Source organism: Delphinus delphis, chromosome 13 (genome assembly GCF_949987515.2).
Source record: "Delphinus delphis chromosome 13, mDelDel1.2, whole genome shotgun sequence".
Classification (NCBI taxonomy): Eukaryota; Metazoa; Chordata; class Mammalia; order Artiodactyla; family Delphinidae; genus Delphinus; species Delphinus delphis.
Window position 1 is genome coordinate 7,813,061 of NC_082695.1, and position 12,706 is coordinate 7,825,766.

The 12,706-nt window shown below is 46.8% G+C and overlaps 1 protein-coding gene across 3 annotated transcripts in view; it reads right to left on the reverse strand.

The window, feature by feature from the left end:
- Positions 1–11,963, reverse strand: part of TMEM120B (transmembrane protein 120B) — a 46,923-nt gene extending 34,960 nt beyond the window's left edge. For all 3 annotated transcript variants that reach the window (XM_060027992.1, XM_060027990.1, XM_060027989.1), the window contains exons 1-2: positions 11,856–11,963; positions 10,379–10,556 (exon numbers count right to left, since the gene is read on the reverse strand). In XM_060027992.1, the coding sequence (XP_059883975.1) occupies positions 10,379–10,556; positions 11,856–11,926 (249 nt within the window). In that variant the 5' untranslated portion in view covers positions 11,927–11,963. The remainder of the gene's footprint in view (positions 1–10,378; positions 10,557–11,855) is intronic.
- Positions 11,964–12,706: the final 743 nt, after the last annotated feature.

Below are 12,706 nucleotides of genomic sequence, written 5' to 3' on the forward strand. Positions count from 1 at the left end.
CTCCGTGGCATGTGGGATCTTCCCGGACCGGGGCACGAACCCGTGTCCCCTGCATCGGCAGGCGGACTCCCAACCACTGCACCACCAGGGAAGCCCCTAAACCATCATTTTTTAACAACTTTATTGAAGTATAATTTACATGTCATAACATTCTCATTTTAAGTGTACAATTCAGTGATTTTTATACATTTATCAAGTTATGCAACTATCACCACATCCAGTTTTAAAACATTCCATTATCCAGTAAGATCTCCAGTGTCTATGAGCACTCGCTCCCCACTCTTCCCTCCTCCCAGCTCCTGGCAACCACTAATCCACCTTCTGTCCCTATAGATGTCTTTTCTGGATACTTCATATAAATGGAATCATACAATATGTGGCTTTGCGTCTGGCTTCTTTCACGTAGCATACTGTTTTTGACGTGTATTTATGTTGTAGTATGTATCAATTTTTATTACTACTCAGCACTTATATCACATTTTGTTCATTCATCTACCAGCTGTTAGACATTTGGGTTATTTCCACTTTTTGGGTACTATGAATAATGCTGCCATGAACATTCATGTACAAGTCTTTGTGTAGATACCTATTTTCCTTTCTCTTGGATAGATACCTAGGAATGGAATTGTTGGGTCATATGGTAAGTATATGTTTAACTTTCAAAGAAAATGCCAGAATGCCAAACCACTATTTTTATTTCTAAACTAGGCAGCAGTGTATTGGAGCAAGGGAGACACTCACTGAAAACTGGGAGTTGGGTCTCTGCACACAGTGCAAGGAGGACCAGCTTATTAAACATGATTGACTCCCACTTCAAGTTGCTACCTCCAAAAATAACCCAGAGTGCTGGGGACACCAAAGCAGACAAGCAGCTATGGAAGAAAGGACTCTACTCTGCTGCCCGAAGCAAGTCCCAACCCCCCAACTATCTAGTTCAAGACCAAGCAAAGAAAACAGACACACTTAAGGAACCTCCATACTGTTCTCCGTAGTGGCTGTATCAATTTACCTTCCCACCAACAGTGCAGGAGGGTTCCCTTTCCAGCACACCCTCTCCAGCATTTATTGTTTCTAGATTTTTTGATAATGGCCATTCTGACCGGCGTGAGGTGATACCTCACTGTAGTTTTGATTTGCATTTCTCTTAAAAAACTAAAAATAGAACTATCATATGACCCAGCAATCCCATTATTGGGCATATACCCTGAGAAAACCATAATTCAAAAAGAGTCATGTGCGCTGATGCAGGGGACACGGCTTTGTGCCCCGGTCCGGGAAGATCCCACATGCCACGGAGCGGCTGGGCCCGTGAGCCATGGCCGCTGAGCCTGCGCGTCCGGAGCCTGTGCTCCGCAACGGGAGAGGCCCATGTACCGCCCACAACAGTGAGAGGTCCATGTACCGCAAAAAAAAAAAAAAAAAAGAGTCATGTGCCACAATGTTCACTGAAGCTCTATTTACAATAGGCAGGACATGGAAGCAACCTAAGTGTCCATCGACAGATGAATGGATAAAGAAGATGTGGCACATATATACAACGGAATATTACTAGCCATAAAAAGAAACAAAATTGAGTTATTTGTAGTGAGGTGGATGGATATAAAGTCTGTCATACAGAGTGAAGTCAGAAAGAGAAAAACAAATACCATATGCTAACACATATATATGGAATCTAAAAAAAAAAAAAGGTTCTGAAGAAACTAGAGGCAGGACAGGAATAAAAACGCAGATATAGAGAATGGACTTGAGGACACAGGGAGGGGGATGGGTAAGCTGGGACGAAGTGAGAGAGTAGCATGGACATATATACACTACCAAATGCAAAACAGATAGCTAGTGGGAAGCAGCCGCATAGCACAGGGAGATCAGCTCAGTGCTTTGCGATGACCTAGAGGGGTGGAATAGGGAGGATGGGAGGGAGGTTCAAGAAGGAGGGGATATGGGGATATATGTATGCATATGGCTGATTCACTTTGTCGTACAACAGAAGCTAACACAGTATTGTGAAGCAATTATACTCTAATAAAGATCTATTTTAAAAAAAAGAGACGCACTTGATAAAATATCTAAAGATGGAGCTTTGGAGGCAGGAGGAAAGAGTATAGTTATAAGGTAAATATTGTCAGCAAAGAATCAAATGCTGGACTTCCCTGGTGGCGCAGTGGTTAAGAATCTTCCTGCCAATGCAGGGGACATGGTTTTGAGCCCTGGCCTGGGAAGATGCCACGTGCTGCAGAGCAACTAAGCCCGTGCGCCACAACTACTAAGCCTGCGCTCTAGAGCCCTCGAGCCACAACTACTGAGCCCACGTGCCACAACTACGTAAGTCCACACACCTAGAGGCCCTGCTCTGCAACAAAGGGAAGTCCATGCACCACAATAAAGAGTAGCTCCCGCTCGCTGCAACTAGAGAAAGCCTGCACACAGCAACAAAGAACCAATGCAGCCAAAAATAAATTAATTAAAAAAAATTAATTAAAAAGAAAAATTTCTCGGGCTTCCCTGGTGGCGCAGTGGTTGGGAGTCCGCCTGCCGGTGCAGGGGACGTGGGTTCAAGTCCTGGTCCGGGAAGATCCCACATGCCACAGGGCAACTAAACCTGTGCACCACAACTACTAAGCCTGTGCTCTAGATCCCGCGAGCCACAACTACTGAGCCTGTGCGCCTAGAGCCCGTGCTCCACAGGAGAAGTCACCGCAGTGAGAGGCCCGTGTACTGCAACGGAGAGTGGCCCCCGCTCTCCGCAACTAGAGAAAGCCACGTACAGCAACGAAGAACCAAAGTAGCCAAAAATAAATAAATAAATAAATAAATATTTCTCTTTCTCTGAGAGAAAACGCAAGCATCATACACTACTCAATTCTTCAGTAAATGATATTTGCATGGTCATAACCACATAAATGACTGAGACTATTTTTTAAATAAATTTATTTATTTATTTATTTTTGGCTGCATTGGGTCTTTGTTGCCGTGCATGGGCTTTCTCTAGTTGCAGCTAGCAGCGGCTACTCTTCGTTGCAGTGCGCAGGCGGTGGCTTCTCTTGTTGCAGAGCACGGGCTCTAGGCGTGCGGGCTTCAGTAGTTGTGGCACGTGGGCTCAGTAGTTGTGGCTCGTGGGCTCTAGAACGCAGCCTCAGTAGTTGTGGCGCATGGGCTTAGTTGTTCTGCAGCATGTGGGATCTTCCCGGACCAGGGCTTGAACCCATGTCCCCTGCATTGGCAGGCAGATTCTTAACCACTGTGCCACCAGGGAAGCCTGAGCCTATTTTTTTTAATAAACCTTTTGGTACTGTTAGGTTACTTTTTGGTCTCCTGCTCATTTTATTATGAAATATTTCAGACATATTGAAAAAGACAGAAAATCATATAATAAAAAACAAATATAACATTAATACCCATATTCTCACCCTCAGTTTAAGAAATAATAGGGCCCAAAGAGTTGAGAGGCCCTATGTACTCTTTCTACGTGGTATTCCCATCTGCTGCCCCCAATGAGGGGAACCTCTATGCTGGTTATGTCCACCCCCACGCCCACCCCAGATCAATTCTGTCTTTCTCTGTGCCCTGGGACTGCATCTCCCAGGCTCCCTTGCCCTGCCTCCTACCTAGCCAATGGGATGCCAGGACAGAAGACTGGAGAGCGGGAGGAGAGAGAGGCTGGGGTATTGGTTCCTCCTGCCTCCTCCCTGCTTTGCTACAGCTTTTGACCACTGCAGCTCCTGTCCTGCAGCTCCCCTTTCCCTGCAACAAGCTCTGGTGACGGCCCCTTCCCTCTGCCCCTTAGGATGAGGACTGGTTCCAGCTCCAGGGACCTCGTCTTTAAACTGCCACACCTCTGTAAATAGTCCCTTCCTTAGACTTTTTTCAGTGACACCCATTTGGAAGAGTCATGTGCTTCCTGCCAGGGCCCTGCCCAAATCTCCACTATACTGAATCTGGCCCATATCACTCCCTTGCAAGTCTTTATATTTGTACTACATAGACATGTATCAGTAAGCAAAACATAGTGCTGTTTTGAATGCTTTTAACTTTATTATACATGTCATACTATACATACCCCTTGGCAACTTTTCACACAATGTTGCTGGGTTGTTTTTTTTTTTTTTTTGAGGTTTTGGTGGGTTTTTTTTTAACATCTTTATTGGAGTATAATTGCTTTACAAGGTTGTGTTAGTTTCTGCTTTATAACAAAGTGAGTCAGCTATACATATACATATATCCCCATATCTCCTCCCAATGTTGCTTTTCTTTTTAAAATATTTATCCATGTTGATACATATAGCTCTAGTTTATTCATCTGATCTTCATACCACACTCTATGGATGTTCAGTGGAATTATCCATTCTGATGGACAGTTAGGTTTCCAGTTTTCAGCTGTTACAGAATTCTTATACATATCTCCTATTTGAGTTTTTAACTATGTGGATATGTATTATTTATAAAAATGTAGAATAGATCAGAGAGAGACAGACACTAACATTGGCTCTGTAAGCTGAGATACCCATAGCTCCTTTCCTACATGTCTGATTACCATCCTTTTATACCATGTATGGGAGACACAAACAATTGAATTTCTGCTGGAAGATTTGGAGATCTGCCGCCTCTCCTGTCCTCTGAGGCCCCAAACTCTGCCCCACTGGGAAGATGAGGTTAATGAGTCCAGGTGCCAGCACAGCTGTGAAACATCTAGAGATGCCCTTTCAACACAGCTTGGCTGAGTCACAACTCTTGAGTAAACGTTTATTGCAAGAACTGCCGGCAATCAAGAATTCCCTGGTGGTCCAGTGGTTAGGAGTCCACACTTAGGAGTCCGAACTCTGCAGGGGGCAAGGGTTCTATCCCTGGTCGGGGAACTAAGAAACTGCAAGCCACGTGGTGCGGCCAAAAATTTTAAAAAAAGAAAGAAAGAAAGAATTGCCAGCAATGGAATCATATGCCATTTTCAGACAGGGCCCTGGTCTAGGAACATTGCAAGTTGGTGGGCAACCCAGCAGACTGCAACAGAGCCATGGCCACCACTAAAATGTGGTCACTTACAGGTGTGGCTGGTGCTAAGTTTTCAAGAGACTGCATTTATATAGTTCTCCTTCCAAGGAATCAACATCAAATAAAGATTTCTGAATGCTGAATATACTGAACTAAGACTCAGTATGCCATGGAAACACTACCAAAGATAGCAAGTTGACTTCACCTAAACTGTATCAATTCTATACTGGGAAAGATTCTGAGTCATGCGCCAGGATCGATTAGTAATGTCTGTTATAGGAGCAGTAAGTGAGGGCATCAGCATGCATGTCAGGCATTTGGAAGACAGAATAACATAATGGTTAAGTGATTAGGCTTGAGAGTCAGACTGCCTTCATGTCCAGACTCTGCCACTTCTTAAGTTTCCTCAGTTGTGGAAGAGCTAGGGGATGAGCTATATGTTAACAGGCATGTACTGGTTTTTGAAAATCAGCTTTACAGGTAGAATTTACATACGAATTCACCAATTTTCAGGTATACATAACGAATTTTGGCAAATACATATAGTTGTGTAACCACCACCACAATCAGGACATAAAACAAAGGTTCCCAAACTTTGTTGGTTCACCACACCCTTAGCGTCTCAGTAAACTTTTCACAGAGTCCTTAAGCCAAATAATTGAAAAGTATTTATGTCCTACCAACTTAGTAGCCTCTTGGGGAAAAAAGAATACACAGAAATTGACAAAAGTATTTTTATTTCATTCAGAAGTAACCAAAATTATTTACGGATGTGTGTGCCTGTCGGGCTCTGCACAAAATCTCAAACCTTGGGAATAGATTGGACACTGTCATCCTCATTTCTTGTTCTAAATTGATTTTCACATAGTATTTGATTTTAATCAGCCCCCAAAACCCAACTTCACAAAGATATGACATCATTAAAAAGATGTGTGGGGCTTCCCTGGTGGTGCAGTGGTTGAGAGTCCGCCTGCCGATGCAGGGGACACGGGTTCGTGCCCTGGTCCGGGAAGATCCCACGTGCCGCGGAGCGGCTAGGCCCATAAGCCATGGCCACTGAGCCTGCGCTCCACAACGGGAGAGGCCACAACAGGTGAGAGGCCCGCATACCGAAAAAAAAAAAAAAAGATGTGTGAAACATTCTTTTTAATGACAGATATTGTGTTTCCCTTGAAAATTTAAATTATCCCATAGTCCCCCTGTGAGCTTGCTGCAGCTCCTTGGAGGTGCCTTAACACAGTTTGTGAGGCACAGATATAGACTGTTTCTATTACTCCTAAAAAGATACCTGTCCAGCATCCTTCTCTGTTTTTTTTTTTTTTTTACTACCAGTATTTTGATTTTCCTTCATGGGACCACCCCTCCACCACTCTTATTTCACGTGGTTTGAACAGCACTTATTCCAGTCCTGGGCTCCAGGGGAGACATGTTAACCAAGACCCAGCCAATTAGTGCCACAGGGTCTGGTTAAGTAAGGGATAATCACATGACCCAAGACGGGCCAATGAGAGTTAGCCCTGGGACTCCTGCCAGAATTACAGGAGAGAAGATGCTCTGTTTCTGAGGTTTGCTGAACTGGTAGATATCAGCCTGAGGCTGCCAATGCTCATCTTTGCCACAACATGGGAGAGACTGTTGAGAATGAAGTTGACATAGAGGAAACATACGCACACTCACACACACAGACATCACTGAAGCACCTGGATCCAGCCTTGCCTGAAGCCATTTCCCACTGGACTTCCCACTACATGAGCCAATAAAACATTTTTGTTTTTTGGCTTAAAGCTGGTTCAACTGGGTTTCTGCCACTTACCACTAAGAATCCTTACTAACGCATCATGTTAAAGCACCGTACAAATGAAATGAGTCCCCACAAGTCCAAAAGCTTCCTTCGAGAGCCAAGGGTCTCAGGATACTGTTGGAGCCCACTGTGTTAGGAACCCAAAAAGTATCTGATGGATACAGCAGGCCTGGGTTCAAATTCTGGCTCCTCGAGTTTCAAGTTGCTTAACATCTCTTAGCCTCACTCTCATCTGTAAAGCCAGGCTGTCGTTTAGATTAAATGGAATAATCCATGTATCATACAGTCAGCTCTTATCGTTGCTGCTATTATTGTCAGCCTTTGTTTTCTAGATAAAGAAAAGCTCAGAGAGGCGGCTTGCTAAAGGTCAGATGCCAGGCAGTGGCAGAGTTCAGGCCTGAACCTAGGAATCCTGACTCCCTGTCTGGAGTTCTTTCCACAGAACCCACTTCTAGGGAAAGAGGCCCAGAAGGCAATGCAAGATGGGAGAGAAACAAAAGAGTACCCGGGGCACAGACCTGCCTTGGGTAGTAGTTAAGAGTATACAGGCCCTGTCATGGATATAGAAAACAAACTTATGGTTACCAGGGGATGTGGGGGGAGGGGTAAGTTGGGAGATTGGGACTGACATATACACACTACTATATATAAAACAGATAACTAATAAGAACCTGCTGTATAGCACAGGGAACTCTACTCAATACTCTGTAACAGCCTATATGGGAGAGGAATCTAAAAAAAAAAAAAAAAGAGTGGATATACGTATATGTATAACTGATTCACTTTGCTGTACATCTGAAACTAACACAACACTGTAAATCAGCTGTACTCTAATAAAAATTAAAAAAAAAAAGAGTATAGACTCTGATGTTCAATGCCTGGGTTTGAATCCTGAATCCAGTACTCATAAGCCGTGTGATTTGGGGTACATTTTTCACTCTGCAAGATGGGTATAACAGGATCTATTTCACAGGGTTTTTTTTTTTTCAAGGGTTTTAATAAAATAATACTTATCTTCCTACTTCCACCCTGTCCGCCTCATGTCTATTCTATACACAGCAGCCAGAGGGATGCCCGTTTCATTGGTAACAAAAGCCAAAAACCTTACAATGGCCTACCCTGCATTTCTGTGAGGTCAGGGTTAGGGAGAGGCTTCTTCGGGCCACCTCCTTCCTGGGTGGAGAGGGACGAGGTTTCCAGAGATGCAAGACAGGAAATGCACATTAAATCACCTGCCACCACATCTGTAAGTGACCTTCTGTGGTCACACCACAGGCCACAGGGCCAAACACGCACTGGTCTCAGACTAATGCTCAATTCACCGGCATGGCCGAAACCACAACCAGGCAAAACCAAAGTCCTCACGGTGACTCGACCTTGCCCCCGAGTCCAGAGAGGCCCTGGCAGATGCAAATCACAGGCAAAAGAAAACAGATCCTTTCCTCTAGAAAGTCCCAGAGATTATGACTTTTTTAGGGATGGGGAGGAATTCCAAAGACCTTTCAAATCCTCTAGGATCTGAAATTAGATTTCCTCTTTCCTCCCTTCACTGGAAAAAGGGAAGAAGAGGTAAAACACAAAGATATTATACATCATCCCAAGAAAGACAGAATCAGAGAGATATGAACATGAAACCCACAAATCCCAGATTCTGAGGCAGATATAGGCAAATTAAGACAAGCCGGGATTTTCTGGTGAAAAAAAAAAGAGCCTTCCTATTGTTAACCTTGCCCACCTGCCTACCTGTTGTGACCTCCCTGTTCCCCAACAAATGTCTCATATCTGAAAGTCCACCCAACACAAACATAATGACAATATATACCCTACTTATTATATGCGTATTTCCAGAGACTTTCATCTCAGGAGTTCAGAGCTCTTACATTTATTATGGGGGTTGGGGGGAAGGGTGAGAAGTCAGACCTAGTCCAGTCCAGTTCCCCCACTGCCGAAGACGTGAGCAGGGGACATCACGGTTTCCACCTGGTCAGTCCTTCTACAGCCCTTGCTGTGCACCAGGGGACAAAATCCAGGGTTAATTCCCAATTCCTCTCTGTCCCTCACACACCTGAGTCCCAGAGACACCAAGTAAGAACATAACAACAAGTCAAAAGTCTCCTTTATCTAATTGGTGTTAAGTGCATTAATTGCATAGCTCTGAAGCACTTCCCACCCTAATACCCTCCATGGCTCCACAGCTGCACATGACCTGAGAGCCTAGCAGGACAAAGCGTTAAGAAGTAGCTGAGTCTTCTCGATGGCAGTGGAGCCTGAAGGGTCCCCTGGGAACTGAGTGGGCCTTAAGCCCTGGGCCTGAAGGAAAGGGCACGAACCCACACATGCTGGACAGGCCAAGAAAAAGTACCCTTCTGGTTCTGGTACCTTACTCTGTGCTCATGCCTGAAAAAGCACCTGCCTTCCTGCTCAGTCTCTCCAGCAACCCTCTCTCTATTCACCTGGACCTACGACATCATATCTAGAAAGACCCATCACAGACACCCTTGCCAATCTCCCCTCCCCTCCTCTGGACACAGTAAGAGGCCAAGCAAACTGCAGACAAGAGCTACATGGACAGAGAAAATGTCACTGCTCCAGCTGAGGACAGGAAGGAGCGGGCTGGGGTGTTCCATGTGATTTAAGGCAAACAGAGCCCAACTCTGGAGAAAAGAGACACAATCCGGTAGCTGCGGAGGGAACAGCCTCATCTCCAAAAATGGTCCAGGCATCCCTCTTGGCCAACCCTAAGGTTTCCTGAGGCGTCTTTAGTCACCAAGGTAGATAGCTGAGGCCTCTGCGAACCTCCTATCGGAAACAACTTCTCCTGCCAGGCCCGCGCAGCGGCAATGCCATTCTCTCAAGGGGCCTCTTACACCCGCCCTCACCCCACCCAGTGTAAGGCTCTGGGCCAAATGGGTGAGGGCTGGGAGCAGCCTCTATCACTAAGGGAGGCAGCCCAGCTGTCACAAGTGACAGATGTCATCCACAACGCCAAACTCGGCCTGCAGCAGCGTCGGAGAGGCGGGCACAGACACAGGAGCCCCAAAGACTGAGAATAGGGGTCTCTAACCCCTAAGCAAAGTCTACAGGTTCAAGGTGAATGGCTCCCAAGCACACCTCTCAAAATGGAGCTGCAGAGGAGAGGGCTGGCCCGCCAGAGTAAAGGACGAGTGGAGCTGCCGAAAGCTGGAGGGCGGCGGTGGGGTCAGGGGAGACCCCTGAGGAGGTGGGCGCTGGGCTTTCTCTTTGAGTCCCCAAACATACCTGTCCCCTCCGGCCTCCCCCACATGGACACGCCTGGAACTTCCCCTCAGAGGCCATAGACCAACTTTCTGCAGCGAAGGAGGTGCGCGGAGCAAAGAGCCGGCGCGAGGGCGGGGGAAATGGGGAGCTTCGACTCGGCGCCCAAAGGGGATGAAGAACTGAAATACTGGGAGATGGGAGGGGGCTGGCTCACGCGGACCACCAGCCCCCAGGGCCTAGCCAGGGGCAACCTCTGGGCCCTAATGGTTCCCACCGCCCGGGCTGGGCAAGCAGGAAGCGGAATACCCTGCACATCAGGTAGCAGAGTTTCAGGACTAGGTGGCCCGGTCCTACCTGCAGTTCCTGAAATTCTCCCTCCAGCTCGTGCCACTCGCGCTCGCAACGCTCCAGCTGGCCGGCCATGGTGCAGTGGTGCGAGGCGGAGGCGGTTGCTCCTGCAGCGTGGCGCGGCCGGCCACCAGCACCCCACGCCTGTCCGCTCGCCGGCCGCCTTCCGAGGCACCAGCTGTTCCTGCGCAGCGGGAGCCACGCGCGCACCTGACGTCACAGCCCCGGCCCTGGTGCCCGCCCCACCCCTCGCCGGGAGTCAGGCCCTGCGCATGCGTACGCTCCGCCCCGGCTCCGCCCCCGCGCGTCGGGGGCCTGCCGGGGGGTTGCTGTAGCTTTGCAGAACTTGGTAGGGTCTACGGCTGCCCCCACCTTGGGAATGCTTCTGCGCCTCCAGAATCTCTCTCGCCTAGTTTGGGTGGGGAACTTGTCCGCAAACCGCATTTGTAGAGCTTATTTTACTTAAATTGTGTGTATTGGGGGTGTCTGGGATCCGGAGGTAGAAGGGAGATTGCGGGGAGGGAGCATTGCCTTAACTGAGCCAAAGCCAACGACGGCCTGGAGAGAGGGCCCTGTCATCTCACATTGTCATTATTTACTTCAACCAATACATCCTAGATCCTGCCCTCTAAGACTCTAGGTGACTCTCTTGACAGCTGTTTCTGTCGCTCAAATGACATAACCACCTCAATGCTAATTGAATCCAAATTCCGTCACCTCCCGGGCGTGGTCCTGCAAGATCTATCCCTGCCTAGTTTTCGAGTCACATCTCCTATCTCATCCCTCTCGATAAGTACTCTCCAGCCACGGTTTTTGTTGGTTTTTTCTTCCTACCCTTGCATGGAATATTCTTCCCTCTAAATCTTCATATGGTTGCCTTTTTCTCATCATTCTAGCCTTAGTTCAAATGACACCTGTATTAGTTTCCTAGGGCTGCCCAAATTACAAACTGGGTTAAGTACCACAAACTGGGTGGCTTGAACAACAGAAATGTATTCTCTCACAGTTCTGGAGGCTAGAAGTGAGAAATCAAGGAGTCAGCAAGATCATACTCCCTCTGAGACTCTGAGTAGAATCTTCTCTTGCTTCTTCATAGCTTATGGTGGTGGTGGTCAACCCTCAGCATTCTTTGGCTTGCAGCTTCACCCCTCCAATTTCTGCCTCTGTTTTACATGGCCTCTTTCCCTACGTGCTTGTCTCTGTGTGTCCTCTCCTCTTATAAGGACACCAGTCTCCTTGGATTAAGGGCCCACCCTACTCCAACATGAACTCATCTCAGTTTAACTAATTACATCTGCAAAAACCTAGTTCCAAATAAGGTCAGATTCTGAGGGAGTGAGTATTAGAACTTCAACATATCTTTCTGTGGGACAAAATTCAACCTGTAACAACAGCTCTAAAAAAAAACTGTTCCTGAACACCCAACGGGTCATGCCTCCTCCCAGTCACATTTCACCTGCTTTATCTCCTTCATACAACTTACCATTCTATGGAAGTGTTTGTCTCCATGTTGGTTGCATGTTTCCCTCCATGGGTATATAATATAATCTCCATGAGATCTTAGGGATCTTGTCTCTGTTTTGGTCATCATTGGATCCCTAAAGCACACAGTAGGCCCTCAATAAATATTTGTTGAAGGAATAAACATTAAAGATCATCTACTGCAGAGGTTCTCAACTTCTGGGGTTCATAGACCCCTCTGAGAACTCTGCATGGGGAAAATGCACAAGAGCACACAGAGAAATATTTGCAGTTCTTATCTGAGGCGTGAAAAAGAGCGTGACTTACTCAAGATACACAGCTAATTAATGACCAACTTTGATTTATGATTCTCATCTCTGGGGGTTGGGACTTCAACATATCTTTTTGGGAGACAATTGAACCCATAACAACACCTCTCAAAAAGGGTGAAACAGGATTTTTTTGCCAGCCTGTTATCGTTGACTGGATGTCAGATGTTGTGAAGTCGACCTTGTTGCCTTCCACCTCCCTTTTCCTCCTCCTTCTTTTGTATTTTAGTAGTTCTAAAAAATATTCTTGAGCTTTATATTGGATGTGGTTATTTGGAAACCATTTGATTCTTTTGAATCTTGCTTTTTTTTTTTTTGGCTGCATTGGGTCTTCGTTGCTGCGCGCGGGCTTTCTCTGGTTGTGGCGAGCGGGGGCTACTCTTCGTTGCGGTGCACGGGCTTCTCACTGCGGTGGCTTTTCTTGTTGAGGAGCATGGGCTCTAGGCACGCAGGCTTAGTAGTTGTGGCGCACGGGCTTAGCTGCTCTGCGGCATGTGGGAACTTCCCGGACCAGGGCTCGAACCTGTGCCCCCTGCATTGGCAG